This window comes from Falco biarmicus, chromosome 8 (assembly GCF_023638135.1).
Source record: "Falco biarmicus isolate bFalBia1 chromosome 8, bFalBia1.pri, whole genome shotgun sequence".
Taxonomy (NCBI): domain Eukaryota; kingdom Metazoa; phylum Chordata; class Aves; order Falconiformes; family Falconidae; genus Falco; species Falco biarmicus.
Window position 1 is genome coordinate 2,179,196 of NC_079295.1, and position 23,093 is coordinate 2,202,288.

Sequence of the window (23,093 nt, forward strand, 5' to 3'; positions counted from 1 at the left end):
TGCTCCAAAGCAACAAGATCAGCTCCAGTAAAGAAGTTTGAATTCAGAGAAAAACATCAATATCAACAGGAGTTAAAAAATAGCTTCTCTGTTCAACCCTTTTTACACTTTTTGTTGTTTACAATTCATGTAAAAAACATGTAAAAATACTTGGGAGCTTCTTTTCTTTTTCTAGAGAAATTTCTGTATGCACAGGAGATCCGGTAAAACCAAGAACATTTATTATCACTTGTTTATTGCTTTTGATTTGCAAACGATTCAATCATTGGATCTTGGAGGAAAAGTAATGCTGAACCAATAAATGAAAAGCAAAGCGCAGAAGCGTGCCTGAGTTCATGCACGCTTGCAGCAGCACATAGATACACTGTGCAGAGAAACCACAATCTGTTTCTGAGCAATTCTCAACCAAAAAAAAATAATAATCCTAACTTCACAAGATAACTGTTTGCAATGAATAATTCAACCATCTGCCAGGTCCAGCTGGGCCCCGTCCCCTTTCTTCACGTTGAGCATCCTCTTTTTTTAGGTGTGATCAAAGAACACTGGCATCAGTTTGACAGGTTGTAAGGCACGCCGCACGTGCTGCCCACCTGAGCGAGCATCCTCCCATGGCCAGCCACCAGCAAGGGGGAGCACACAGGGAGGGGGGGAGGGGGGGAGCCAGAGTCCTTCCTCGTAGGAAGGGAAAGGTCTGAAAAACAGCTCCAAGTGACATGCCACACCGTCCCAGGATGTAAGGGTGGGAATCAATGACAACATGAACAGAATCCGTTCATCATACTCTATGTATGGTAGCAACAAAAGCTGTAAGTTGAAATAAGCTATTTTAAACTGTATTTTTGGCAGCTGGCATACTTTCAAAAATGTTTTCTGTGTATTATCAACGGTCCACCTTATTTTCTCAGTTTTGGTAAATACCATTCCCTGCTCTCCTTTGCAGAAACTCCATACAACCCAGTATCACCAGTGAAGCCGCTCCTTCACAAGGCACAGCAGCACTTGAGTTCCACTAAACCACTGCAATGTGACCATTTGAAAAAAAAAAAAAAAAAAAAGTCTTGAAAAATCATTCTGGTTCCTTAAACAAAGCACATTAGATTTTATTCTAATAAGGCCTCTCTCAAAAGAAAATATTTAATGCAGAACACAACGGTAAAATTAATTGCCCAGGAAAAAAACCAAACAAACTGCACAAAGCGGTCTTTGTCGATCATGCCTGCTGACAAAGGCCAAGCAGGAGGGAACAGACAGTTAATTGTTTCCCAGAGCACTGTGGCAGGTCTCTGAGCTTTTGCACCTCCATTTGCCTGGACCAGCAGCCCCGATACGCCCCATTAAACAGGCAGGGAGAGGTTATACTTTCCGTGGAGCGGGGGAAGGTACGTTCTATTGGCAATTTCCTGTAAGAGGAAAAAATTCTAGCACATTAGGGCTGTTTTTATCAGAGATTATTTTCTAAGCAGACTTTTTAAAGAATGTGAAATAGGTGGTGTTTTCGGAGGTGCGAGGATGGGGTGGCCCAGCAATCTTGCTGCCTGTGCAGTGGAGCCCCTGAGTGAGGCAGACCTACAGTCACAGTTCCCGCTACAAGGCTTAGGGTCTTTAAAAGGAATTAAGAAATACAGCCCGTTCATACAAGAGAGAGGCCAACAACAGCTTCTATTTTATGCATTTAAAATTGCTCTCAGGCCTGTTCACCCAAAAAGTGCTTTGAAGTAAAGACATTTCTGGAGAATTAAAGACATGCAGCACATGCTTGTGGATCCAATTCCTTGAAGCCATATTTATCAACAACTTAAAAAGCTGCACTGCAGTGTATCTTGAATAAAAACAAACAAATAAAAAGCTACAATGTTTTAGATTGCTTCCACCAACATCTGCTCGTGCTTCAATTTGCACCAAAAAAAGGAAGGGGGGGGGAATTATTATTATTTAATAGAAATAGACCTGGGATTATACCAAGTTATTACAAACACCATAGCAAGGAAGAGCCCTTTCACAACATTAAAACTGCAAACCCCTCCCCACAATGCATTTTCAAATCTCAAGATTGATAGAGACAGTTCTTTTTTTTTTTAAACACAGAAACGGCTGAATAGATTTCAATATTCTGGTGCTGGCATTGCCTCAAAAGGCAAAAATCCAAAATGTAGCAAAAACACTTATTAAATCTGGCTTTGGCTTTTCCAGCAGTAAATAGTTTTAGCAAAGTAAGAGGCAGTCCCAGCCAGGCAAAGGTTAAAAATAATTTCAAGTATCATGTTCTCATTAACTAGAATTACATCTCAAATCAACCCTTACATAGGCACAGAAGAATTCCCTTCTTCCCCTCAGATTTTAAGCTCCTTGTACTGTCTCTTGACATCCAAGGTACATCTTCCTCCATCAGAGACAAATGTGTGAGCAAACATTATTTAAAACAGTTACACAAGTGGTTTTGTCTGCATCTGAAAGAGGCCTTTCACCTACTGAAATTGAAAAACTGTTTCCAAAGCACAAGGAGGCCTTGAAACGTCCCATGTGTACTCTTCAGTATATAGTTACAAAGATAAGAGGTGACACTTTCATTTTGGTAAAACTCCATTAAGCAGGCCTCCAAAGACAGAAAAATCTCTTATTTATGTGGTATTTGCTCCTTCAGACCAGCATCACACCATGTAACAGATCTATCAAAAAAACCCCTCCAGTCTAAAATATGGCAATCAACTGGATCTGCAAATCCTCATTCTGGTATCATTACAGCTGGTATTTTATTTCCACAACCTAATCACCTTCAAGTAATATAAACCACTCTGAAAGAAACCCAAGGGTTATTTCAGAGTATTTTTAGTATTTCTCTTTTAATCAACATCAGTGTCTCCCTCTTCCCACCAAGCTGATTTTCTCCCGAAAAGCGTGTTGTAACAGGCAAAAAAACGAGAGGGAAAGGAGGTGAGCATTTGGCACATTGAATAGCTTGTCAAAGCTGCTATCATTCTTTGCAACACTTCAGGGTCTCAGGAAGCAATTCAATAGCCCCGAAGTTATTCACTGTTTTATTTCTTATGAACATAAGCTGCAGAAATAGCTGCTGTGCACTGAACATGCATCGTGATTTAGCCTGGTTGCCACAGCGTAATATTTAAATCAGGGTTTGCAAAACCACGCGGCTTGCTCTCGATTGCTGCAGACCGTTCAGTAAGGCTGGGGAAGCGACGGGGCAGCCTCACAGCCCAAGAGGCGCATGTGACAGCAACTTCTGCTGCTGGAAGTCACGCACAGCTGTTGCTCAGTCACCCACAGCAGCAACATATGTCAAGGCTGAGCAGCAGTGCTCACCTGGAATGACTTCAGTTCACCTCTATACCTTGCTGCCTGTACCACATTGACCTCTCCTTCCCCGTGCAAAAAAAATGGATGTTTTTAAACTTCCCTTCCAACTTTGCCATGTCCCCCCCAAGGGCAGCACTGACTTGGTCTGGCAGGGACTAGGGCACTACTTAGCAGCGCTGCTGAAAGGCTTGGGAAGGGGATGGCTCAGCTTGCCCAGGAACTCCCATGCTGCAGCTCTCTGCCTAATGGCCTTGCCCTCTGCTGTAGGGAGGCAAGTGAGGGGCAGTGCACAAATCTTGCTGCTTCCCAAGGACAATGACTAACAGCTGCCAGTACAAGCTGAATTGCTGCTATTCTTGTAAACAAAGTCCTCTTCAAGCGCCCACCTGTGCTAGCCACAACCGTGTTCAAAAAAAAAAAAAAAAGAAAAAAAAGAAAAAAACCCAAACAACAAAAAGCCCAGTGTGGCGCTTTGGTGATTAAAGGACAATTGTGCACAGCCAAAGTCATTTGAAGAGCCTCATTTAATCAACCAAAACGTTTGCGCCCGCGAAAGCCAGCCAGCATAGCCTGCCACCTTCACAACGGTGGGGAAAGGCAGAGGTAGCCATGGTAAGTGCCTACCAGGTCATATGCCGCCAGGACCTTTTTCTGCACATCGGGCATGGTCCCCAGAGGCTCCAGGTAAGGAAACGTGTCCTTCATGCAGAGGGTAACGGAGGGTGTGTTGTCGCTGCTCACGAGCCGCGAGGACAGGGTCAGGATGCACTGCTTCAGGCTCGCCATGGGCGGCAGCCCACACAGCTCCTTGACGGACACCATGGCGTTCTGGGGGAAGGAAAAGAAATACTTGAGCACATGTTGCCACTTGCCACTCAGTCCCTGCTGCTTGCCAGTACCTTGTCAGTGCCTGCCCGCTCCCCCCCTGTGATGTAGGGCAGTGCTACCCCCGCTGTCCCTGGGCTCCCCACGGACCCCGGGGTGCTGGCGCCCATGGAATTCCTATTCCCAGCTCCCCATGCCCGCTGCCAGCCCCAGCTTTCCCCCAGGCCCAGGTATTGAAGCTACCAGCTCTGCAGCTACTTTGCATGGCGAATCCAGCCCCGAGAGGGACAAGTTCTGGTCCCCAGCATATTAAACCATCAGCCTGAAATGCTATTTCTCTTCCCAACTGCTCAGATTCCAATTGCTTTTGATGCTGTAATAGCCTCATTCTCCTGTCATTATCATCCTCCAGCAAGAACAAGTTCGACAGAGCTTGTATTTCCCATGGGAAAGGCAAGCAGGAAAAAACCACTTTGTTTTCAGCCTTGCATTACCACATGATAAAGAAACACAAACACTCTTTCCCCTTCATAGGTCACATGTAAGAAAATCAATACTGGCTATACAGGTCAAACCAAGCTAACATGCCAGATTTATTTATTTATCAAGTCAGTGGCTATATGGCTGCCATGCCCTTAGCATTTAGCTTCCTGAGTCACACAACGAGTGACCACGATGCACCAAATCTGTGTAAGTAAGCATTGTAACAGCCCTTGTAAATGTACCTTGTAAATGTTCTCCTGCACATCTTGCTGGAAAAAGTAATCAGAAAATGCCCAGCTAATTAACAGAGGCTTTTCCCATTAATCAAATACATCAGCATGCAGTTAAATCTAATGACTGTGTTTTTACAAAGCATTCCCCAGAACAAGACCTTGTACTGAAATTTCACTTAGAAGGCACATTAATGCTGTTTCTGAGCCAGATTGAGAGTATTTTCTGATCTGATTCTTACATAGAACTTCCAGTGTGCATATAGTGCCTGGCCTGTACGGAAGGTGGAGTCAGCAGTCTGAACTAGTTACTTTCAAGGCCTGCAGGAAAGGAAAGGCTGGGAAGAGTTTCCCATTCTTAAAAATATGCTTAGACTATTCCCTTGGGAGTGATTTAAAACTTAAGTCATCTTGCAAACTTTTCCAGCTGCCAACATTTCATTTGCTTTAGACTCCGGCCAGCAGAGCGGGGTCAATGAAGTACCATGTGTTTTTCTCCAGTTTACAAGAAAGAAAAATGAATTGTTTCTGTGTCTTTACCAAGGAGATAGTTATGGCTGATTTCAGCTATTTATTGAAGAAAACTCATTGTTTAACGCTACTCAGTTTTGTTTCTAGGCAGCACCTGGGCCCCTGAGTTGAGCTGCCCCTTCAGCAAGTGGCAGTGCCCTGCCGTGCAGGGAGCACGGGAAGGCTGGCTCCTCTTGGGCCTCGCTGCCACTTCACCTCCCAGCGGCACGAAGGTCAAACCGGGCAGCTGTGCCGGGGCTGTGTGCCCGGCCCTGCCACGGCCAGCCGCAGCGGGCTCCGGCGGCGCTCAGGGCGGCACGGGTAGGCAGACATGGAGCCAGGAGCCCCCCGAGCCCAGGCAGGCTCAGGGCACCCGAGCCTGAGCTCAGCCAGCCGACACAACGCGGCTCCTTAGCAGGGAGGAAACCACAAGGCGAGCGGCACTGGGTGCCAGCGTGGACACCTGCAGCCCTTGGGCAAACGGCAGCAACGGGCACTCGGGGAAACGTGCTGCTCTTTGCACACTGGGATCTTCTGGTGTAGACAAGACCTTAATGACACATCCCCTGACTGTTTCTCAAGCTCATCAAAACAAAAAAATTTAAAAGCCTAACCCTCACTCGGTTAGCAGAACTAAGGCTTGCTGACATTCTCCAGCACCAGCGATGAAATTAAGTTTTTTGAAACCAGAGGCCTGGGCAAACAAACACTCAGTTCTGCCTTCTCAGACAAAAACAACCAGCAGAGCATGCATTTGGAGAGGGCCTATTGGTTTTTTAAAACATTTCTGCCTAACCCCACATTTGCTTTTTAGTTAGCACCTGTAACTATGAGCCTTCCGACACCCCATTAAAGGCTGACAACAGTGGTGGGTCCAAAGCCTCACCCGCTTCCACCAGCTTCAGCACGTTTGCCCAACCAGCAGCTTGCACCAGGACCTTCAATTCCACGTTCAGGACACACCAACACACGCGACAAAAGTGTCATACCTGCATATTCTCTCTCATGTCCGTAGCCTCTCGTAGCGGATGCACTGCCAGCTTAAAGATGTCATCGATAGTCTTGAGCCCGGTGTTCCTCAGCATGGTGTACTCCCTTGCTTTCTTCCCTATCCTCACCGAGAGGCTGCGCTTTTGGGCCTTCCCGCCTCCGCTTCGGTTGGTTATTGCAATGTGAACAAAGAGGGTAACGTGCTCCATGATATCGCCAACAAAGGACCGCAGTGGTATGTGCCTGTAGCCAGGCTGTAAGCACTCCAGCGGGATGGTGTACTGCCCTATGAACTCATCCCCAATGTAGTCATCATCCAAAACAACAAAACGGATTATGGCCAGCTCCGGCAGGTTGATCTGGAACTCAAAGCTTTCATCAAAAATGGGGTTATCACTGTTTTGCTGAACAGTTTTAGTTCTTTGTTCGGTGCAGTCTGCAGGAATCCCATGTATTTCTATGCAGACATAGGGGTCTATGACATCCCCTTTTGCACATGCACCCTTGGGCTTTGGAAAGTTCTGACCACTGATTATTTTGACATGCAGGACCTGGGGAGAGACCCCTGGAACAATGCCCTTGGTATTTGCACTGAAGTAAGATACCTCATCACGCATCACTGAAGGCCTGAGAACGTACCCGCATCCCCCGTTCTGTAGAAACCAGCCGGTGTGTAGGTCCATCATGGGCCCCGGGGTCTGATAGTTCATTGCCACTATCTGGCAACCACAATTCCAAAAATCCTGAGGATTTAAGTTGCTGGAGTCTATCCTCATAGCACTTGGGTACACCCTGGACAGAAACTTTTTGTTGTAGTTGACAAAATCTTCGGGATATTCATTTGCAATCCGACTGGCTTCTGCCTCACTGAAGGAGCACATTTCCCAATAATTTTGAGCTTTCATGGATGTCTCAAAGTCTTTGTATTGGACAGATTTGCATAGGGACACCAAGTCTGACAATTCCCTGCAGAGCCAGATCAGCTTCGGTTCCCTCGAGAAGTCCTCCGACAGTCTCCGGGATATCTCAGCCTCTTCATCTTCATCTGTGACTTCTCCTTCTAATATGTCCTGGTCACAAGGCAGCTTCTTCCCCTTCACAATGATCTTCATTTTCAGTTTCTCAGGTGATGGGAGGTAGACTTCAGAGGATAAAGGTGCCTCTGTGTACAGTTTGTTTCCGAAGATGCTTTTCATGTGTTGTACCACTACCTTCTGCTGCTGTACTGAGCAGTGGTTCCCCAGGCAGAGAATAAGGGGGTATTCTGAAGCAAAGAAGGCCAATTTGTTTATTACCTCAATAACATTTCGAAAGGCAAGTGGTGATGTCATGTTGTTACGGTTACAAATAATGGGTTCATTATCTGGGCCATCACAAACGTCTAGCTCAATACTCCGACAACTCATCTTTAAAGCTCTGACATAACCGTTGATATCAGCTGGCCCTCTGATCTGGTCTTCTATGAGATATGTATTGTGGGATGCATTGATGTAGTAATGTGACAAAGGCTGTGTCATGTCCTGGACAATTTTTTTGTGCTCTGGGTCAAAAATATCACATTCCGGGGACAACAAGTATTGCGTAAATCCATCAATTGCAAGAAAACCTTTCAACCGCCCTTCTTGAGAAAGCTCATACCTGCGTATGATATCTAGACACATTTCTTCTGTTATGTGGGTCACTCCTTGCTCAGCTTCTAAAAACAGCATGAGGTCATTGGCATCTAGATACTCTTTGTTTTTAGATATCTGCACAAGTAAGAAATAAACTTCAGGCCTTGTGCAAAGTTCACTGAACGCTTCACAAAATTCCTCTTTTGTTACTCGTGTTGTCAGTTTCTCTTTGCTTTTCTGGATTTCCTTAAATTTTAATCTAATCTTTGATTCCTTTAAGGTGGGATTAAGCTTTTTTATTAGCTCCACAGATGTATCTTCTAACATTATGCCATTACCATCAACATCTGCTGCTTCAAATACAGCTTTTAGCCAGGTAAACCGTGGGGTGTTATGGCTGCCTTCCATCAAATCCAGGGGTTGTTTGCTACGAGAAACCAAGTACCTTAATCCTGACACCCAAATATTGGCCACATCAGCTGAATTGGCAACCAAGTCAAGGGACTCATAGTTCTCACCATGAATTACCGACAGCGCACAGTCCTCAGAAATCTGGTCTGCAAGTCCATTGTTCCTGAACGTTTCGGTGTTCTTCCCTAGTCTGATCTCTTTTATAGCAGAAATGTCAAGCTTGGCTTTCTCAAGGTCCTTCTTGGACGGCTCCCAACGAAGAGCCTGCAGGTCAGGATCCAGAGTAAAAAAACGGTTATAAATCCGGGAATTTGGGCGAACTTTCTTCAATTCACACCCAGCTTGCATAAAGCTGATACAGTCACTGGCACTGCTTATTTTCTTCTCTGATGGCATGCTGCTGAAGGACACTGTTTTCTTTCTTCCACATTTTTGGTTTGAAGGATCCTGTGGAATAATTACATTAAAAAAAAAGAAGACAAAACAAAACAGTAAGTTTTATTTGGCCATTCCACAAGTACATAAATAATAAAGAAGATATGTTTATCTCAAGATAATTCCTGTTCTTCTGAACCTCAAAACACAACATGTTACCCCTTCCCACAATTCAGTTCCCTACTGAGCTATAAAATATACTGAGCTATACAGCGACTTGATTGACTGCAGCATTAGAGACACCAAGTTTTCATGAATGACATTTGCAGCTATTAAACTGCCTTCCAGATCTCAACAATATGCTACAGCTGTGAGGAGGTCGTATCTGCTTGTGCCACATACATTTTCAAAATAGACATACATGGAAAGAGAGGGTTCATCGGAACCTCCAGCACCCGTTTAAGGCCTGCATAACTAGAAGTGGGGTGGATCTCACTAGGATTTATGAGATATCGTGAATAAAGGAGGAACGCTGGGATAAAAAGGCATGAGAAAAAGAGTCTCAGCCTATGTGGGAGGAGAAGGGGAAGAAGTCTCCGAAGCAGTGCTGGGAGGAGAGCCTGGGACGGGTCAGAACGCCTGTAGGGCACTCATGACAGCTTGGTGCTCAGCAGATGAGCGTCCTGTTTCAATTCCGTATCTTTTCTGCAACCTTGGGGCACCTCAAGCAAGATTAAACCAAAACCCAGCAACAGTCATGAGTCAGGCACACCCAGGAGAGTCTGGGCTTTCTTATTTGTGTATTTTAGTCTCCTTTAGCAAAGGATGCTCTCGCTAGGCTGAGAAGCCCATCTCTGCTGCACGTACAACTGCATGGCTCTCACGGGAGTCTTGCGTACCCTTCTGCTCAGCCCTAACCTACTTCACACTCTTGACTCCCCAGCTGCTTTGAGAAGTAGCTATTCTGGTCATTTCTGTGTACTGGGACCACAAAGCGCTGTGGGAAAATGGACAGCCAGGCAAGAAACCCAAAGCCTTTGTCTTTAGGGCGTATGTTCTAACTGCTCTTGAGAAGACACTTCGCCAGACACATGTGACTGTCTTTTCAGTATCAACTACCTACTTGCTTCCGGGATGTAAACCCAGCTGCCTGCAAAGCTTTCTGTAATTTCAGTGCAGCAACTAAGTTTAAATCTTTTCCCACATATTATCAATTCAAAACATTTCACAATAATTATAAATTGCTAATCATTCTTTTTTGTCTGCGTTATTTCAGTCTACTCCATTAGAACACAAACTATCCAACTGCTACCAAAAATATTTTAAAACATCATTCAAGGCTGTAATTAATAGCAAAACACTCGCTAAAATTGCTTTCCCTCCTGTTTCCCTAGCCACCAGCAACATTTTCCCAGTTCTCTGCCTTCTGCTGTTGAAGGGACTTTTGCTGCCTGGATTGGATTTTGAGAAGAGTCCCAAGGTGAGGAAATGTCGATGCCTGGTACAGGACTACCTACAGGACAACCTGGAGTACCCTTCCCTCCCCCAGGAGCTGGTTCCCCGCAGCTCCTGTCTATCTGCCATGTCATTCACCCTTCCTCAAGTCACACTCCCCTGCAAATCCTGACCGTGACCCCTGGTCTAGCAGTGCCCTCCACCCCCCCGCCTGTCCTGCCTGGCCGTGCCTGAGCAGGACCCTGCGCAGCTCTCCCAGCCACAGAGCATCACTCTTGGTGCTCATAGGAACATCTCCACTCACGACTTGCCTGTTTGTATGGACACTTTTGGCAAATTAGTCAGTATAGCTGTTTCTGTTTCTAATTGCTATTGTCATTCACTCACTTCACTCAATGACATACAAAATATTTCCAAAACCCCAGTGGCCCTCCCCACCCCAAACTGGCTTTCAAGGCATGGGATCTGCTGGGAACAAAATCAAAACCTCTAAACACCTTATGCTAAAGCTTTCTCATTAAACTGATACAGCAGCTTCTACTGACAAGAATAGTTACTCTAGCCATTCATTGTAGTACTTATTATGAGAATTAGTCTTAAAAAAATGGGAAGGAAGTCAATGAAGTGAGTGCCTCAGCTCAGCTATTTTTTTAATTACAGTTTTCTGCTAAAATATTCTGATCCTGCATTAACATACTGTGTTTTAATACACAGCTATGGCCAATGAAAATCTTCAAGCAATGGATCCTAATAAATACAAAGGCAGATGATTACCCTGCGGGTCCAAGAAGAGCCTCTTCTTTCTTACGCCTTTAGGTTTACAGGAGCAATGTTTAGATTTAAGATTGATGATTAATTAAGATAATTTTTCTCATATAGGAAGATGTATTAATGGCCTTTGACTCTGCAGTGATTCATTCCTTGACAGACTGGGGTTGCTCGGGGCCAGATGTGGAGAACTCATCAGAGCAGCGTAACTGATTTAGCTGCAGGTCTGCCATTTTGTCTTTGCTAGAGAGGCGGGAATTGTTACATGACTAATATTTTTTTCTGTGGAAAAATAAAAGCCATTTATTTTTAGTTCTAAAATACTTGTGCTTTTTGATGAAAATAAGACATATAAGGAATTAATCAGCTATTTTTCAATTATTAAGGTGGGGAAAAAACCTAACTAGCCTCGTGGAGAATCAACAAAAGTTGACTTTTAACATTCATGTTTAACCTTTCAGGGATTTTGGAGGGAATCAGATTATACTCTGTGTACTCTTTCCCTGCTTTAATTTTTGATGGCTACATCTGGTTTCGGACTTGGTGCTACGTAAGGAACATCAGAATTGTACAACAGCAGTTGTTCATCTCAGAGTAGGATTTCCCCATACCTTTTAACCAACTGAATAGGATTCAAGTCTAATCCACAGGCTAATTGCCTAAAATTAATGAGATTTTAGTATTATTGACATTGGTAGGCTTATTTTAACCGATACTAACAATCTCCCAATCTACTATAAGACACACACAAACCCTGCAAAACTGTAATTGCTGAGCTTATTAATGCATCAGCTATCCCCCTCTTGCTCTCTACAGAATATGAACACACTCAGTCTTTCAATGTGAGAGCTGCTAGATTTAATGTGACAGTTTCCATTCATAATTATCAAGACGTTATTTATTCTAGTGTTGCAAAAACTCAAAATGCGTTTATGTAAGCTCAAATGCTGTCTTCTCAGCCTGACAAGCCAGGCGCTCGCTTTTGTTCTACCACGTTCACATTGCTTAAACACGCGGCTCCAGATCCTGACACCACGCTTTAGCCAGGCCACACACCTCCAGGTCTGAGGGATCACCCCAGTGAGCAGAGGAGCATTTCCTTCCAGAAGCATCCTCCCTTCACTGGGATCCACTCACATCAGAGCCTGGAGAAGATGATTTAAACACACCTTGCCTCCCCTCTGAGCTTAGTTCAACTAAGCCTACAGGCTGAGGTTGCTAGTTTTAGTTTAGCTTTTGCCTTTCTTCAAGTCTCTGCCTTAATCCAATTTTGACACGTTGCTCTTCTAAGACAAGACATCCAGCTAAGGACACTTCTGTGCTGCAGTGTCTCCACTGGCTAAATTCCTGCTGTGTTTTACCTTTCACTGGCTACCAAGAACAGGAATGAGTACAGCCCCCTGGCAAACTAAAAGCTGCCAACATCTTATGCAAATTAAACAGCAAACCTACCCTCTTGTGCTACCTGCAGATGCACAATGCCAATTAGCAAAAAACCAGTGTGTGTTCTCCCACACGAGAGCACTTGCTCCCCACCATTAACCGAAGGAACCAGAAAGCACAGTTGGATTTACCCCTGAATCTTGGAGGTGAAAAAAATCTATCTTTCTGCATGATGCCAAGTCCATCAAAACTGATCTTACCACACAGCAACTGGCCCAGGGCTGCCCTTACCCTCAGTCACTTATACTGATGACACTGAATTTATTGTGGCAATGAAAGAAGGAAAGGGTGATGCTTGCCAGAGAGTCTACATCAGTGTGAAAACAAACAACTAACTTACAGATTTTCTACCCTAAGGCCTTCTCGACCGAGCTCTATACAAAACACTGTTACTGGAAACAAACACAGCCAGTTTGCATGCAACGTACACACACAAAAGCACGTACAAAAAATCCCTACTTACAGGGGAAACCTCGTGCTTTCCAAGGCAGGACACTTCTTTCAAAGTGACTCAGACTATGGTTTCCTTCAGTTCTTTGGACACCCCCTACAAGGCGACCTAGCCAGCTGGCTCCGTCTCCTGCTCCTGAGCCTGCATAACACCATTATGCAAAACACCTCAAGACCACCTTCAACACGTGCTTAGCTTTCAACATACACACAGCTGCTCTGAAATCAGTTACCACTGAGGAGATGTATCTGAGTGCTGACCTGACCGCATCCTAACATTTTCTAAACGTTTCCAAAGGAGGGATTCAGAACTCCAACCTAAGCATGCTCCCAAAATAGGAGAAGCTCTCCTGTCGAACACATCATCCTCGTCAGAGGGACTGGATATATAAACACTGGGATCAGCAAGCCATCAGCAGTTGTGGGAAAACTCCACCCCATCCACCCTGACCTTTGACCACACAGTCTTCTGCTGTTTAAATCAAAAAGCGAACAGAAATAAATACAAGGGATTAAAAAAAAAATGACTAAACATGCTCTCCACCTCATCGCACCCCGTTTGTCAAAACTGTAAGACATGAATTGATCTGAATTTAAGGAACAGGGCAGTAATAAGAGCTGTATAGCAACCCTGCACACAGAGGTCAAGCTCATGAATTATTATTTGTCTGAAATTAAGTTACCTGAAGGGCCTCTAAAGCACTGACAGCCTTCCAGGATCCTGCTAAGGAGGACAGGAGGGCAAAAAGCATCACTTAGCTGAAGACATCAAAAGGCCTTTAAGAGCTGCAGGGCTTCTGTGAAAGGATGCGAAATTCAGTAATGATGCTGAGCTAAACTTGTTAATTGTGGTTAAGAGCAATTTCCCCCAAAACCAATATACATTTTCACCGGTGAGTATCACTGTTGTTGGAAGAGAGGCTTTATTCCGATCTTTGCCGTTTCCTGAGAACCTACTACTAAGAAATCAATAACAGACAACTTAACCTGTCCTCACAAATAGCTTGTGATAAATGGTGTATCCTAAAAAACTATTTGCTCTGGAAACTCCACATAATCGACTTAATTGGCCAACTGATTACCTGTTTTATTTTTTTTCCAGGAGAAACTAATTAGCTCTACAGGGTGAGGTTTTTTGGGGATGCTTCTAGATATTTCACTTATACACAGACAGAAGCCCAGCCCCTGAACATCTTAAAGTCTTACAGTACTTCTGGTGGCAAAATCTACCTTTAAACTTTAAATAAGTCAGTGAGTCACTGGTGGCACTCGAAGCACCATGTAGCAGGCTGACAAATAATGGTGCAATTTTTCTGTAATGAAGTCAGTCAGAGCAGGGAAGGTTTATATAAACTATCCAAGAGAACGCAGAAAGGCAATGTTGGGGTCGGGGCTGCAACCGGATCCCATGCACATGTGGGGCTTAGTCCACCTGATCAGAGATGCGACTCAAAGCTTGAACCTACAGTACTGGTACGTGATTACTACAGGTAGTAATGATCATTGGAAACTGGCATCCATTATTGGCACACAAAGCTTTCTTCTGTGACTCTCTGCCATGTTCTGGCCATCCTCAGCGAGCATCCCAGGACTGCTCATTTCGCCGGTTTTATTGGCTCTCCTCAGAGCCTCTGCTATCACAACAGATCAGTGAGCTGAACTCCCTCTAATCTTTCTTGTCTAGGCCTGTAGGATGCAAGTATCAGATATCCACTGTGACAACTCACAGGACAGCAAAGAAAAGGTTACCTACTCAAAATTCATCCAGGCTGACAAATCGTGGCACAAAGCAGCTACCTCCGCATGAACAAGCAAACAACCTCATCACTGGCACAGGCAGCCACGGGGATGTTGCCGCTCACCCTTGGGCTAACTGCACGGCTCAACAGATAGCGAAAGCAGATGTTAACACTGTGGGACCAACCTCAGTAGCCTCTTCAAGGCAAAATTCCTGCTAATTCAGGGATTTATGCACATGTGGAATAAAGACTGGATCCAAAGTTTAACACATATGCTCTTAAAAGCTGAGATACAGACGTAATGGAATAAACAGAAAATTTAAGGCAGACCAAAAATACAACATGGACAGATACGTGAGAAATAGCTTCAGAACACAGTGTCCAACGATTTTCCAAATACTAAAATAGTCCCGCCGGCACGTCTGCAAATCCAGCTAGTTATCACTAACTAGCAGTTTAACTCAAGCTTAAGTTCTATGTAGAAGCCTAAGCTTTCTCACCATTTCTCACCATTCATGAGAAAGCAACAACTAAGGGAACTTAGACACAGGAGAAACTGTGACACACTGTCATGGGGAACAGTAATATCAGCGTTTACAGGCTTTTCTCCACTCCCCAGGATTACCTCGACATCGGGCATGGGCAGTGGACTGTCACCAAGACCTGTAATAATGACTTTACAGTCAGCTTCTCATCAAAAGGGGAGGAAACGTCACCCCACATAACGGGCACCCCACAGGCAGGAAAACAGTGAGGACCACAGGGATGCTGAATAGTCCCCACTGGAGAAGTTCCACAGGAGGCAAGATTATAACGGCTTGTCTGCTTTCCTCTTATCCTCCATTACTAAAAATCACTTTCAAATACTGGAGTGTAAGGCTGGAGGGGGATACAGAAGGATGTCTGGAGGAGATCTTCGAAAAGAACACCTGAACCAAAATGATTTCCTGTTCAAGGAATGCTTTGTTGTGTGTTTTCTTTTCTTCTTGCTTTTTAAAATCACTAACACTGCCAAATTTATTCAATTTTACCTTGAAGAGAATTTACCTCTGCTGTTTAAATGACAAATAAGAGCAAAAGAAAAAAAGCAGCAGCACACAAAGACTCCATCTGGAAACACTTTTTGGAAATGGAAACTACGCAATTCAAGAAGGTTTTTTTTTTTTTCTGGCATGGTACAACACTGAAGTTACTACTTCTGCTTGGTTTTATAATTAGGACTGTGAAGCCAAAGTCAAGAAGCTTCCAAAAGCACAAGACCAGGAGTGTCTCTAATGAGGCTACCACTTCATGGCTCCTTCTGCATTGTTCCTGAATTTTTCTGTTTATGCTTTCTCAACCAACTGCCTCCTACAAGGACAGTCCTTAAATAACGGTGCAAGTACCTATCCCTTCATGTGTTAAGCATCATCTGCAGTGAGAAACAAATGCCTGTATGACTCTTCAATACATACACAAGACAACTCCATATAACCCTATGGAGGGCCCCAACCGATGCAGAAGATTTTTATGGTTCCTCTTTGTTCTCCCTGTGGAACAAAACTTTCACTTCTGACACCCCAAGTGCCAGATCTACTTCCAGTTGATCTCCATTTGGAAGGAGGCTTTTAGTTTGGAAGGGACTGACACAGCCCCCTGGATGTAATGAATGCCTTCAACCACTGCCGCTCCCAAACATTCCCTTCATTTCCAAGCACTTGGTTGCTCACAGGCTGTAATGCTTATGAGTCTCTGAGGGCACCTGGGACATAGATTGAATTTATCCCTGTGCTCTAAGGGAATGTAAACCTGAGAAAGACAGAAAGACACTTGGTCTTCAAGCAGAAACAGTAGCAGCAAGCACTGTGAAAATGAGATCTCGGCTGCAGCATCCCCAGGAGAGCTCCACTGTACAAACTCTTGTTCTTGTACAGATTCTCTTTTGAATGCACCTGGGGCAAAACTTAAAAGAAGTGTCTGCTTAATGCAGCTACCCCTACAGCAACCACAGACCTGCCTTACACAGCTCCTGCCTCCAAGCAAAGCAGTCCACAGCTCCTGTCAGCCTCCATCTGCAGGTAGGTAAGCTGTACCGAGCAGTCTACGCCAGAGTCCACAGATAGTGCTGCCTCAGACCAGAGAGGAGAGGTCAGCAACCAAACCAGGGGTCCTTATTAATTACCTGTTTTAAGTATTTGAGCTGATCACCACTCTTAGTAGGTGGCACAGCAAAAGAGTCTCTCAGGTTGGAGAAGGTCCCAAGTTGCTTAGATGCAATAAATCAAATGCATGCCCTTAAATCCCATCTGGAGACAAGCCAGCACCAAGAGTAACTTGAACTCTCATTTATACCTGCTTAAAACTTCTGCATTGATTTCAGGTTTACAAACGCGACTGCAGTGATGGGGCCTTGTGCTGTCCAAAGCGTGGATGACAGCAGAAAAAGCTGCATCTGGAGAAAACAGCCCAGTGCCCCCCAGAAGGAACAGACTGGAGCTGTGCTCCACCCACTCTTCACACAGAGCTGGAGCAGAGGCATTACAAGAGCACAGGGCATATAACCAGCCTGAACCTGCAGCAGAAAAATAAATGAAGATCTAAGGTCAGGAGCTGGGAAACACCAAAGATCCAGTGTCTCAGCATCCTCCCAACAGCCCTGAGCACCACGGCCAGGAGGACTCTAAAATACCGCTATCGAACACTGCGCAAGCTCACTGAGAGTTACATACAGCCTGACCCTGACACGAGGGCTGCCGTGGCTCCAGGGAACAGGGAAACGAGCACTGCAGGATCTGTACATCTCAGCACAGCATTCATCTCTCTCGCTAGTCAGAGACATGACAGCTCCACAGTAAGTGCAGAGGGCACTGCCACAATGTCCTTCCTAAACACAGAGACCACAGCAACTTCCCACTGTCACTAGCTGAAACAAGATTTAGAAGCTGCTCTGTACATTTGCACAGGCGTGGGTGCAGTCACACCTACACCTGCAAGCCGACGCCGAGACACCCGACCCAGCTTCCAGGTCCTCACCCACGGTCCTGCCAGCAGGGAAGCCCCAGCTGGCTGTGCGTACTGCCGCAGCAACCCTCTGCATAGTATCCAAGTCTCGGTGTGATGGCACAGGCTGCAGAATAAGCCGTGGCAGTAACCCCAGCCACCCACAGGGCTCAGAGAGTGCGAGCATTCAAACCAGAAAGAACCTACTGGGCTTGGAAGCCTTTGGAACGATAGAAGATGGGCTTTTTATTTCCACATCACCTGGGCGCCTGGGAGAACAGCATCATGCATAGCATCCTGCAATGCTGCAAAAATTGAAACATGAACACAACACACTATGCACACACCCTTCCGTGGGCTCTTAGCTGCAATGATTTTGTTCATTTCTGCATCTTGTCCAAAAAAACCCCATGCGCTTTAAGCATTATAAGAAATTAGTTATTCAGATACAGACATTAAACCAGAGCAAGATCTTCTTTGCATCCCTTGTCTAGAGAAAAAAACACAGCAAAACCACAACTAAAACTAAGGACTTGAACTGAGACAGAATTGCAAGAATCTGACCTGCCTCAATTAAAAAAAACATTACTATTTTTTTAATATTAAAGAGACCTCCCATTACATCTGTGGGAAGTCCTCCTTAAAACCTGACAGAAGAGGATGATCTGTAGGTAAATCATCTAAACTTTCTTCAATGAATCCATGGAAAACGCTATCCAAACCAGACAAGCCACAAAGAAGCTTATGCTAGTTAAAAACATTCTCTCTCAATCAGGAAAGAAAACCAGCTATAACAAAGCAATACATTACAAACTGAAAATAAGAGAAGTTGTTGGAGTGGGTTACAAAGTAAAGAGAATTAAGAAATTAGTAAAGGAGGAAAATAAACAAAGGAGTCTATTTTCAGCATCTGGTGGAGCTGATACATGCAGGACAAGGCTTTGGTGGCAGGTGGAAGTTGCAGCAGAGAAGGTCCAGACAGTTCAACTGAAAATACTAGGAAAAGGCTGAATCCCACCAGCAGTCCGTCACTGCGTGGGAACACTGGTGGTGTTAATAGTACAAAAGAGCATTTATTCACTACACGACAGCAAAAGAATTCCAGTAGTAACTCAGGAGGAAAAGCCAAATGAGTTTAGAAAGACCTGGCTAAGGAAAAGCTTGCCCCACTGGTACTCCCCTTCATGAGACCTCTGAATGTTGGATCTGCAGCTGATCTGTGCGTGTGTATTTTTCATTGTCAAAATAATGGAAAAGCTGAAAAAAGATTTGATTAAGTAAGACTAAAAGATAATTAGCACTAACTATTTCCAACATTACAGAAAACAGATCTTGTCAGACTAACCTGATATTTCTTCTTTCATGAGATTAAAAGTTTGGTTGATACACACAAAGTCATCACAATATACTTAGACTCTGTAATGTATTATGGTTTCTGCAATGCACTGGACTTGGTACTGAATGACATTTTGATTAAGAAGGTAGAGTAATAAACTCAGAAGACATTAAATGGATCTAACACAAGATACATTACATGTCTGTCATGGTTTAACCCCGGCCGGCCACCAAGTACCACCAGCTGCTCGCTCGCTTCCTCTCACCCAGAGGGGTGGGGAGAAGAATCGGAAAGGAATGTAAAACTTGAGGGTTCAGATAAGAACAATTTAAACAGAATTAAAAGGAAATAATTATAATGGAAAAGGTGGTGGAAAGGATAAAATCCAAAGGGAAAGGGAGAAAGGAAAACAAGTGATGCACAGTACATGTGCTCACCACCTGCTGACCTGGTGCCCAGCCAGGCCCCGAGCCCCAGCTCACCCCCCAGTTTATATACTCAGCATGACGTCCCATGGTATGGAATACCCCTTTGGCTGGTTCAGGCCAGCTGTCCTGGCTGTGCCCCCTCCCAATTTCCCGTGCCCCCCCAGCCCTCTCGCTGGCAGGGCCCAAGAAGCTGGAAAGTCCTTGACTTAGTAAAACATCGCCCAGCAAGAACTGAAACCAGCAGTGTGTTACCAGCATTGTTCCCACATCGGAGCCAGAACACAGCACTGTGCTAGCTACTAAGGAGAAAATGAACTCCATCCCAGCCAAAACCAGGACATGTCTCAAATGCAACAGTAGACTGGAACACTCGTCATGTAGATATGCTTCAAATGGGATCCTGCAGGAACCCATTCTCAGCGCAGTGCTATTTAGCATTTTTAGAGTGACCTGGAAGAAAGCATAAAATCAATATACATGGAGTCTAGAGATGATAGAAAGCCAAGATTTGAACAGAAACGAAAAACAAAGAATACGAGTCAGTGACCAAAAGCCAAAAGACTGCTTGACAAGCAATGCATGGGGAAAAAAAACCAAACAAAAGCCCGTTCCCAGAAGACCAATATATGAGGTCATAAATCTGGAAACACAAAGGGCAGGGATTATTTACAGGACTCTGATCCAGGAAACAGTAATTTTGGGAAAAAAACCCTACTTTGTCATCACAGATGATCAGCCCATGATGTAACAAAAAGATCATCATGATGGTATACTTAGTTGTACAGACATAGTATCTACTTTAGATAGTAAAGTTCTAATATCTTTGTATTTGTCCATCACGTGGTACCCTCCATTTAGAAAGGACTGGAGAGAGCTCACAAGAGCAACAAGAATCAAGAATATTTTGGAAAACACATTCAAGAAAGAGATTCCAGATTCTTCTAATTCAATACACACATTGCCCATACGCAATTGCATAAGTCCAAATTTATGTAAGGAATAACTTTAAAGGACACTTCTTACGCCCTGGCAAAGGTGTATCCGGGCGGTTTTATTCAGAATGTAATGGTTTCCATTGCATCAATGTATTTTAAGAAGCCCTTCAAATTACATTTCCTTAAGGACCACGTAGAAATTCAAGATGTAGACTGACATCATCACAGACTATAAACGATTATATAAAGCACCATAACCAAAGCAAAGACAACCCGCAGCGAGGAAAGCTGACGATGGTCACAGCCTCCCAAGGGTGGCTGAAGAGAGTCTCCATCACCTAAAAGGTATTTATCAGCACCTCATTCCTTCCGAAAGGGTGGGCCGTGAGGTCAGATGGGATTTCATTCAAGCCCCGCATAACGGAGAATGGACCAGATTTCAGTGGTATCTTCTGGCCTGATTATTTAGGAATTGGCTCAAAAATTTGATCCTGTGTTTTTCCAGAGAAACCTGTTCAACATGACTATGCCTTCTGGTCTGGTATCATGGCACTGGAGATTACCAGGCACTGAGGGCCCAAAATAGGATGACCAATTTACTTTCATTCTAAATCTTACAACAATCCTCCAGGAATAAAATGTGTAATCCAATAAGCCACCCAAATCTCCATAGTCTAATCACTTTATTTTAAGCCCTTTTTAATCAACTTAAATTATTTCTTCATTAATCACATTTATGCTGATTCAGATCAACTCTAATCCTTACATTTAGCAAGGAAGTTACAAAAAAAAAAATCAATAAAATAAGGTAATGAAACTGGTTTAATGGGAATATATTTTAAGAATTCTGACTGTCATTAATAATTGAATTATTAAATAAGTTGAGACAGAATACATAAAGCCAAATATGAACTATGGGGGCAAGACAGCAGCATTGTTTTAGCTGGTCTATAATGCACTTGGGGGTGAAATTTTGCCCCCAGCGTGCTGCCTGAAGGCCCCAGCTTTCTGTGAGAGAAAAAAGCCTCTTTCAGCATACCTGACAAATGCATTAGCTCCTCCAAGGAAACTGTTTACCAATGTAGGAAAGCGTCCTTGAGGTGTAGGAGTTTGTACAGCTGGTGTCAGGCTCTCCGTGGGGGTACCGGCACCACCTCCACAGCAGCCCACGAGACAGATCCCTGCGGCAGCCCCAGCGCGGCCCAGTCGCCCGGCGTGGGTGGGAGTGCGCTCCATCCCCCTGCGCGCGTGGCTGCCCGGCTCCTCTCTCTGCGGCACTACCCCTTGTCAACAAGCTTCATCACAACACCAGATTAGGGGAAAATTTCTGATCGCTCCTCTACAAAGTGTACACAGGGGTACCGAGGCGTGTCTGTATGTATACGCGTACCCAAAAAAATTCTGAAGTATTTTACTACCATCTACAGTTTTTTAGCTTTGCAGCTATGGACACAGTGCATACAACACACCCACCTTGGACATCCTGAGGCTGACAAGCTAGGCTGGAGGTATGAATTATGCCTGCTGATGTAACAGCAGACTGCGCCAAGCCATGAAACATGCTGCTGCACTGATGAAGGAGTTGACAGGGCTAAGACCAACATACAAGTGGAACAATGATTTCAACGGTCTACTTAGCAACAGTACAACAAATTAAACATCTCCCTTAAAAGCAAAACACAGATTTCCCCATTAATACAAAGGAAATAAGTACCCAAGAGACAGCTGCGGTAGCCTCATTAAATCATATTATGTGAATCTAATAAGCAGGCACATTCCAAATTTTTACCAGTGCAGATGCTGAATGTTTGCATTACTCATCAAAATCGGGAGTAAATTATGCAGGTTACAAGTGCTTCGATAAGCTGCAAACTGCAGCATCATAAACATCCAATTTATTTAAAGAATAACTGATCTGCTATGGTGATGTGCTACAGTTTTTATCACGTTTCTTTAAAACTATCCACATTGAAGGGAAGAGCTCTCCCACTTCCCAGAGCTCAAGTCTTAGGGAGAGAAAAAAACTGGTCATTTGTGGTCTTTCTTAAAAAATACAGAACTGCAATTGTAATGTAATTTTATTCTGGTCATACATTTTGCTAAATAATGATAATTCCTCTGTCTCACAAGTAAATCAGCTGCATGCCTGAATATTACGGTCCCTTGGGTTTCACACAGCACATGCATTTTTACAGTTTAAGTATATCACCAACCTGGCGTAATTGCTTCCATCCAGCTAATATTTAAACATTATGAATTAGTGGCAATAAGGGTACTTAAAAAACAAAACAAAATGAAGCACACACACACACACCCAAACTAACCACACAATTATACTGTAACTGCAACGTAACTTAGTACTTTATGAGAATAACACCACAAATCTCCAATAGTTTTGTATACTTGCAAAGTTTAGAAAATGTCAAGCAAGAAGAATAATGTTGGGTCTACAACCAGAAAAGTGAGAAGCCCCTGACTTCTAGTTCTGCTCATGACCCTGGGAAGGCCCCTCAGGAAACACTGTCTGCTCTGGATTTGGACTCATGATTTCTGTAAGACTCAGAAATGTTTCTGGAGCACAAACGTCAGTACCTTCAGAAAGAAGGCAGTTCATGCCGGGGTCTCCATCCCTCCCCTCACCTGGGGGTGAGATGCATGGCAGAAGAATTATGCTGCAGAGAATTAAGCAAAAGCCGTGCCTGCCAAGCAAACATGACGCTTTCTACATTACTTCAGCATCACGACAAGGATGGAAGCTATTTACAAAAAGCATAAAATACCCAAAGGAAAGATATTCACAGGAAGATGCTG

The 23,093-nt window shown here is 44.2% G+C and overlaps 1 protein-coding gene across 4 annotated transcripts in view; it reads right to left on the reverse strand.

Annotated features, from left to right (window-relative positions):
* The window catches only part of PLCL1 (phospholipase C like 1 (inactive)), a 228,960-nt gene that overhangs the window by 58,481 nt on the left and 147,386 nt on the right, over window positions 1-23,093 (reverse strand). For 3 of the 4 annotated variants that reach the window (XM_056349481.1, XM_056349480.1, XM_056349482.1), the window contains exons 2-3: window positions 6,350-8,821; window positions 3,937-4,140 (exon numbers count right to left, since the gene is read on the reverse strand). In XM_056349481.1, the coding sequence (XP_056205456.1) occupies window positions 3,937-4,140; window positions 6,350-8,821 (2,676 nt within the window). Of the gene's footprint in view, window positions 1-3,936; window positions 4,141-6,349; window positions 8,822-21,321; window positions 21,446-23,093 lie in introns of those variants that run through there. The other variant, XM_056349483.1, reaches the window with a different exon arrangement.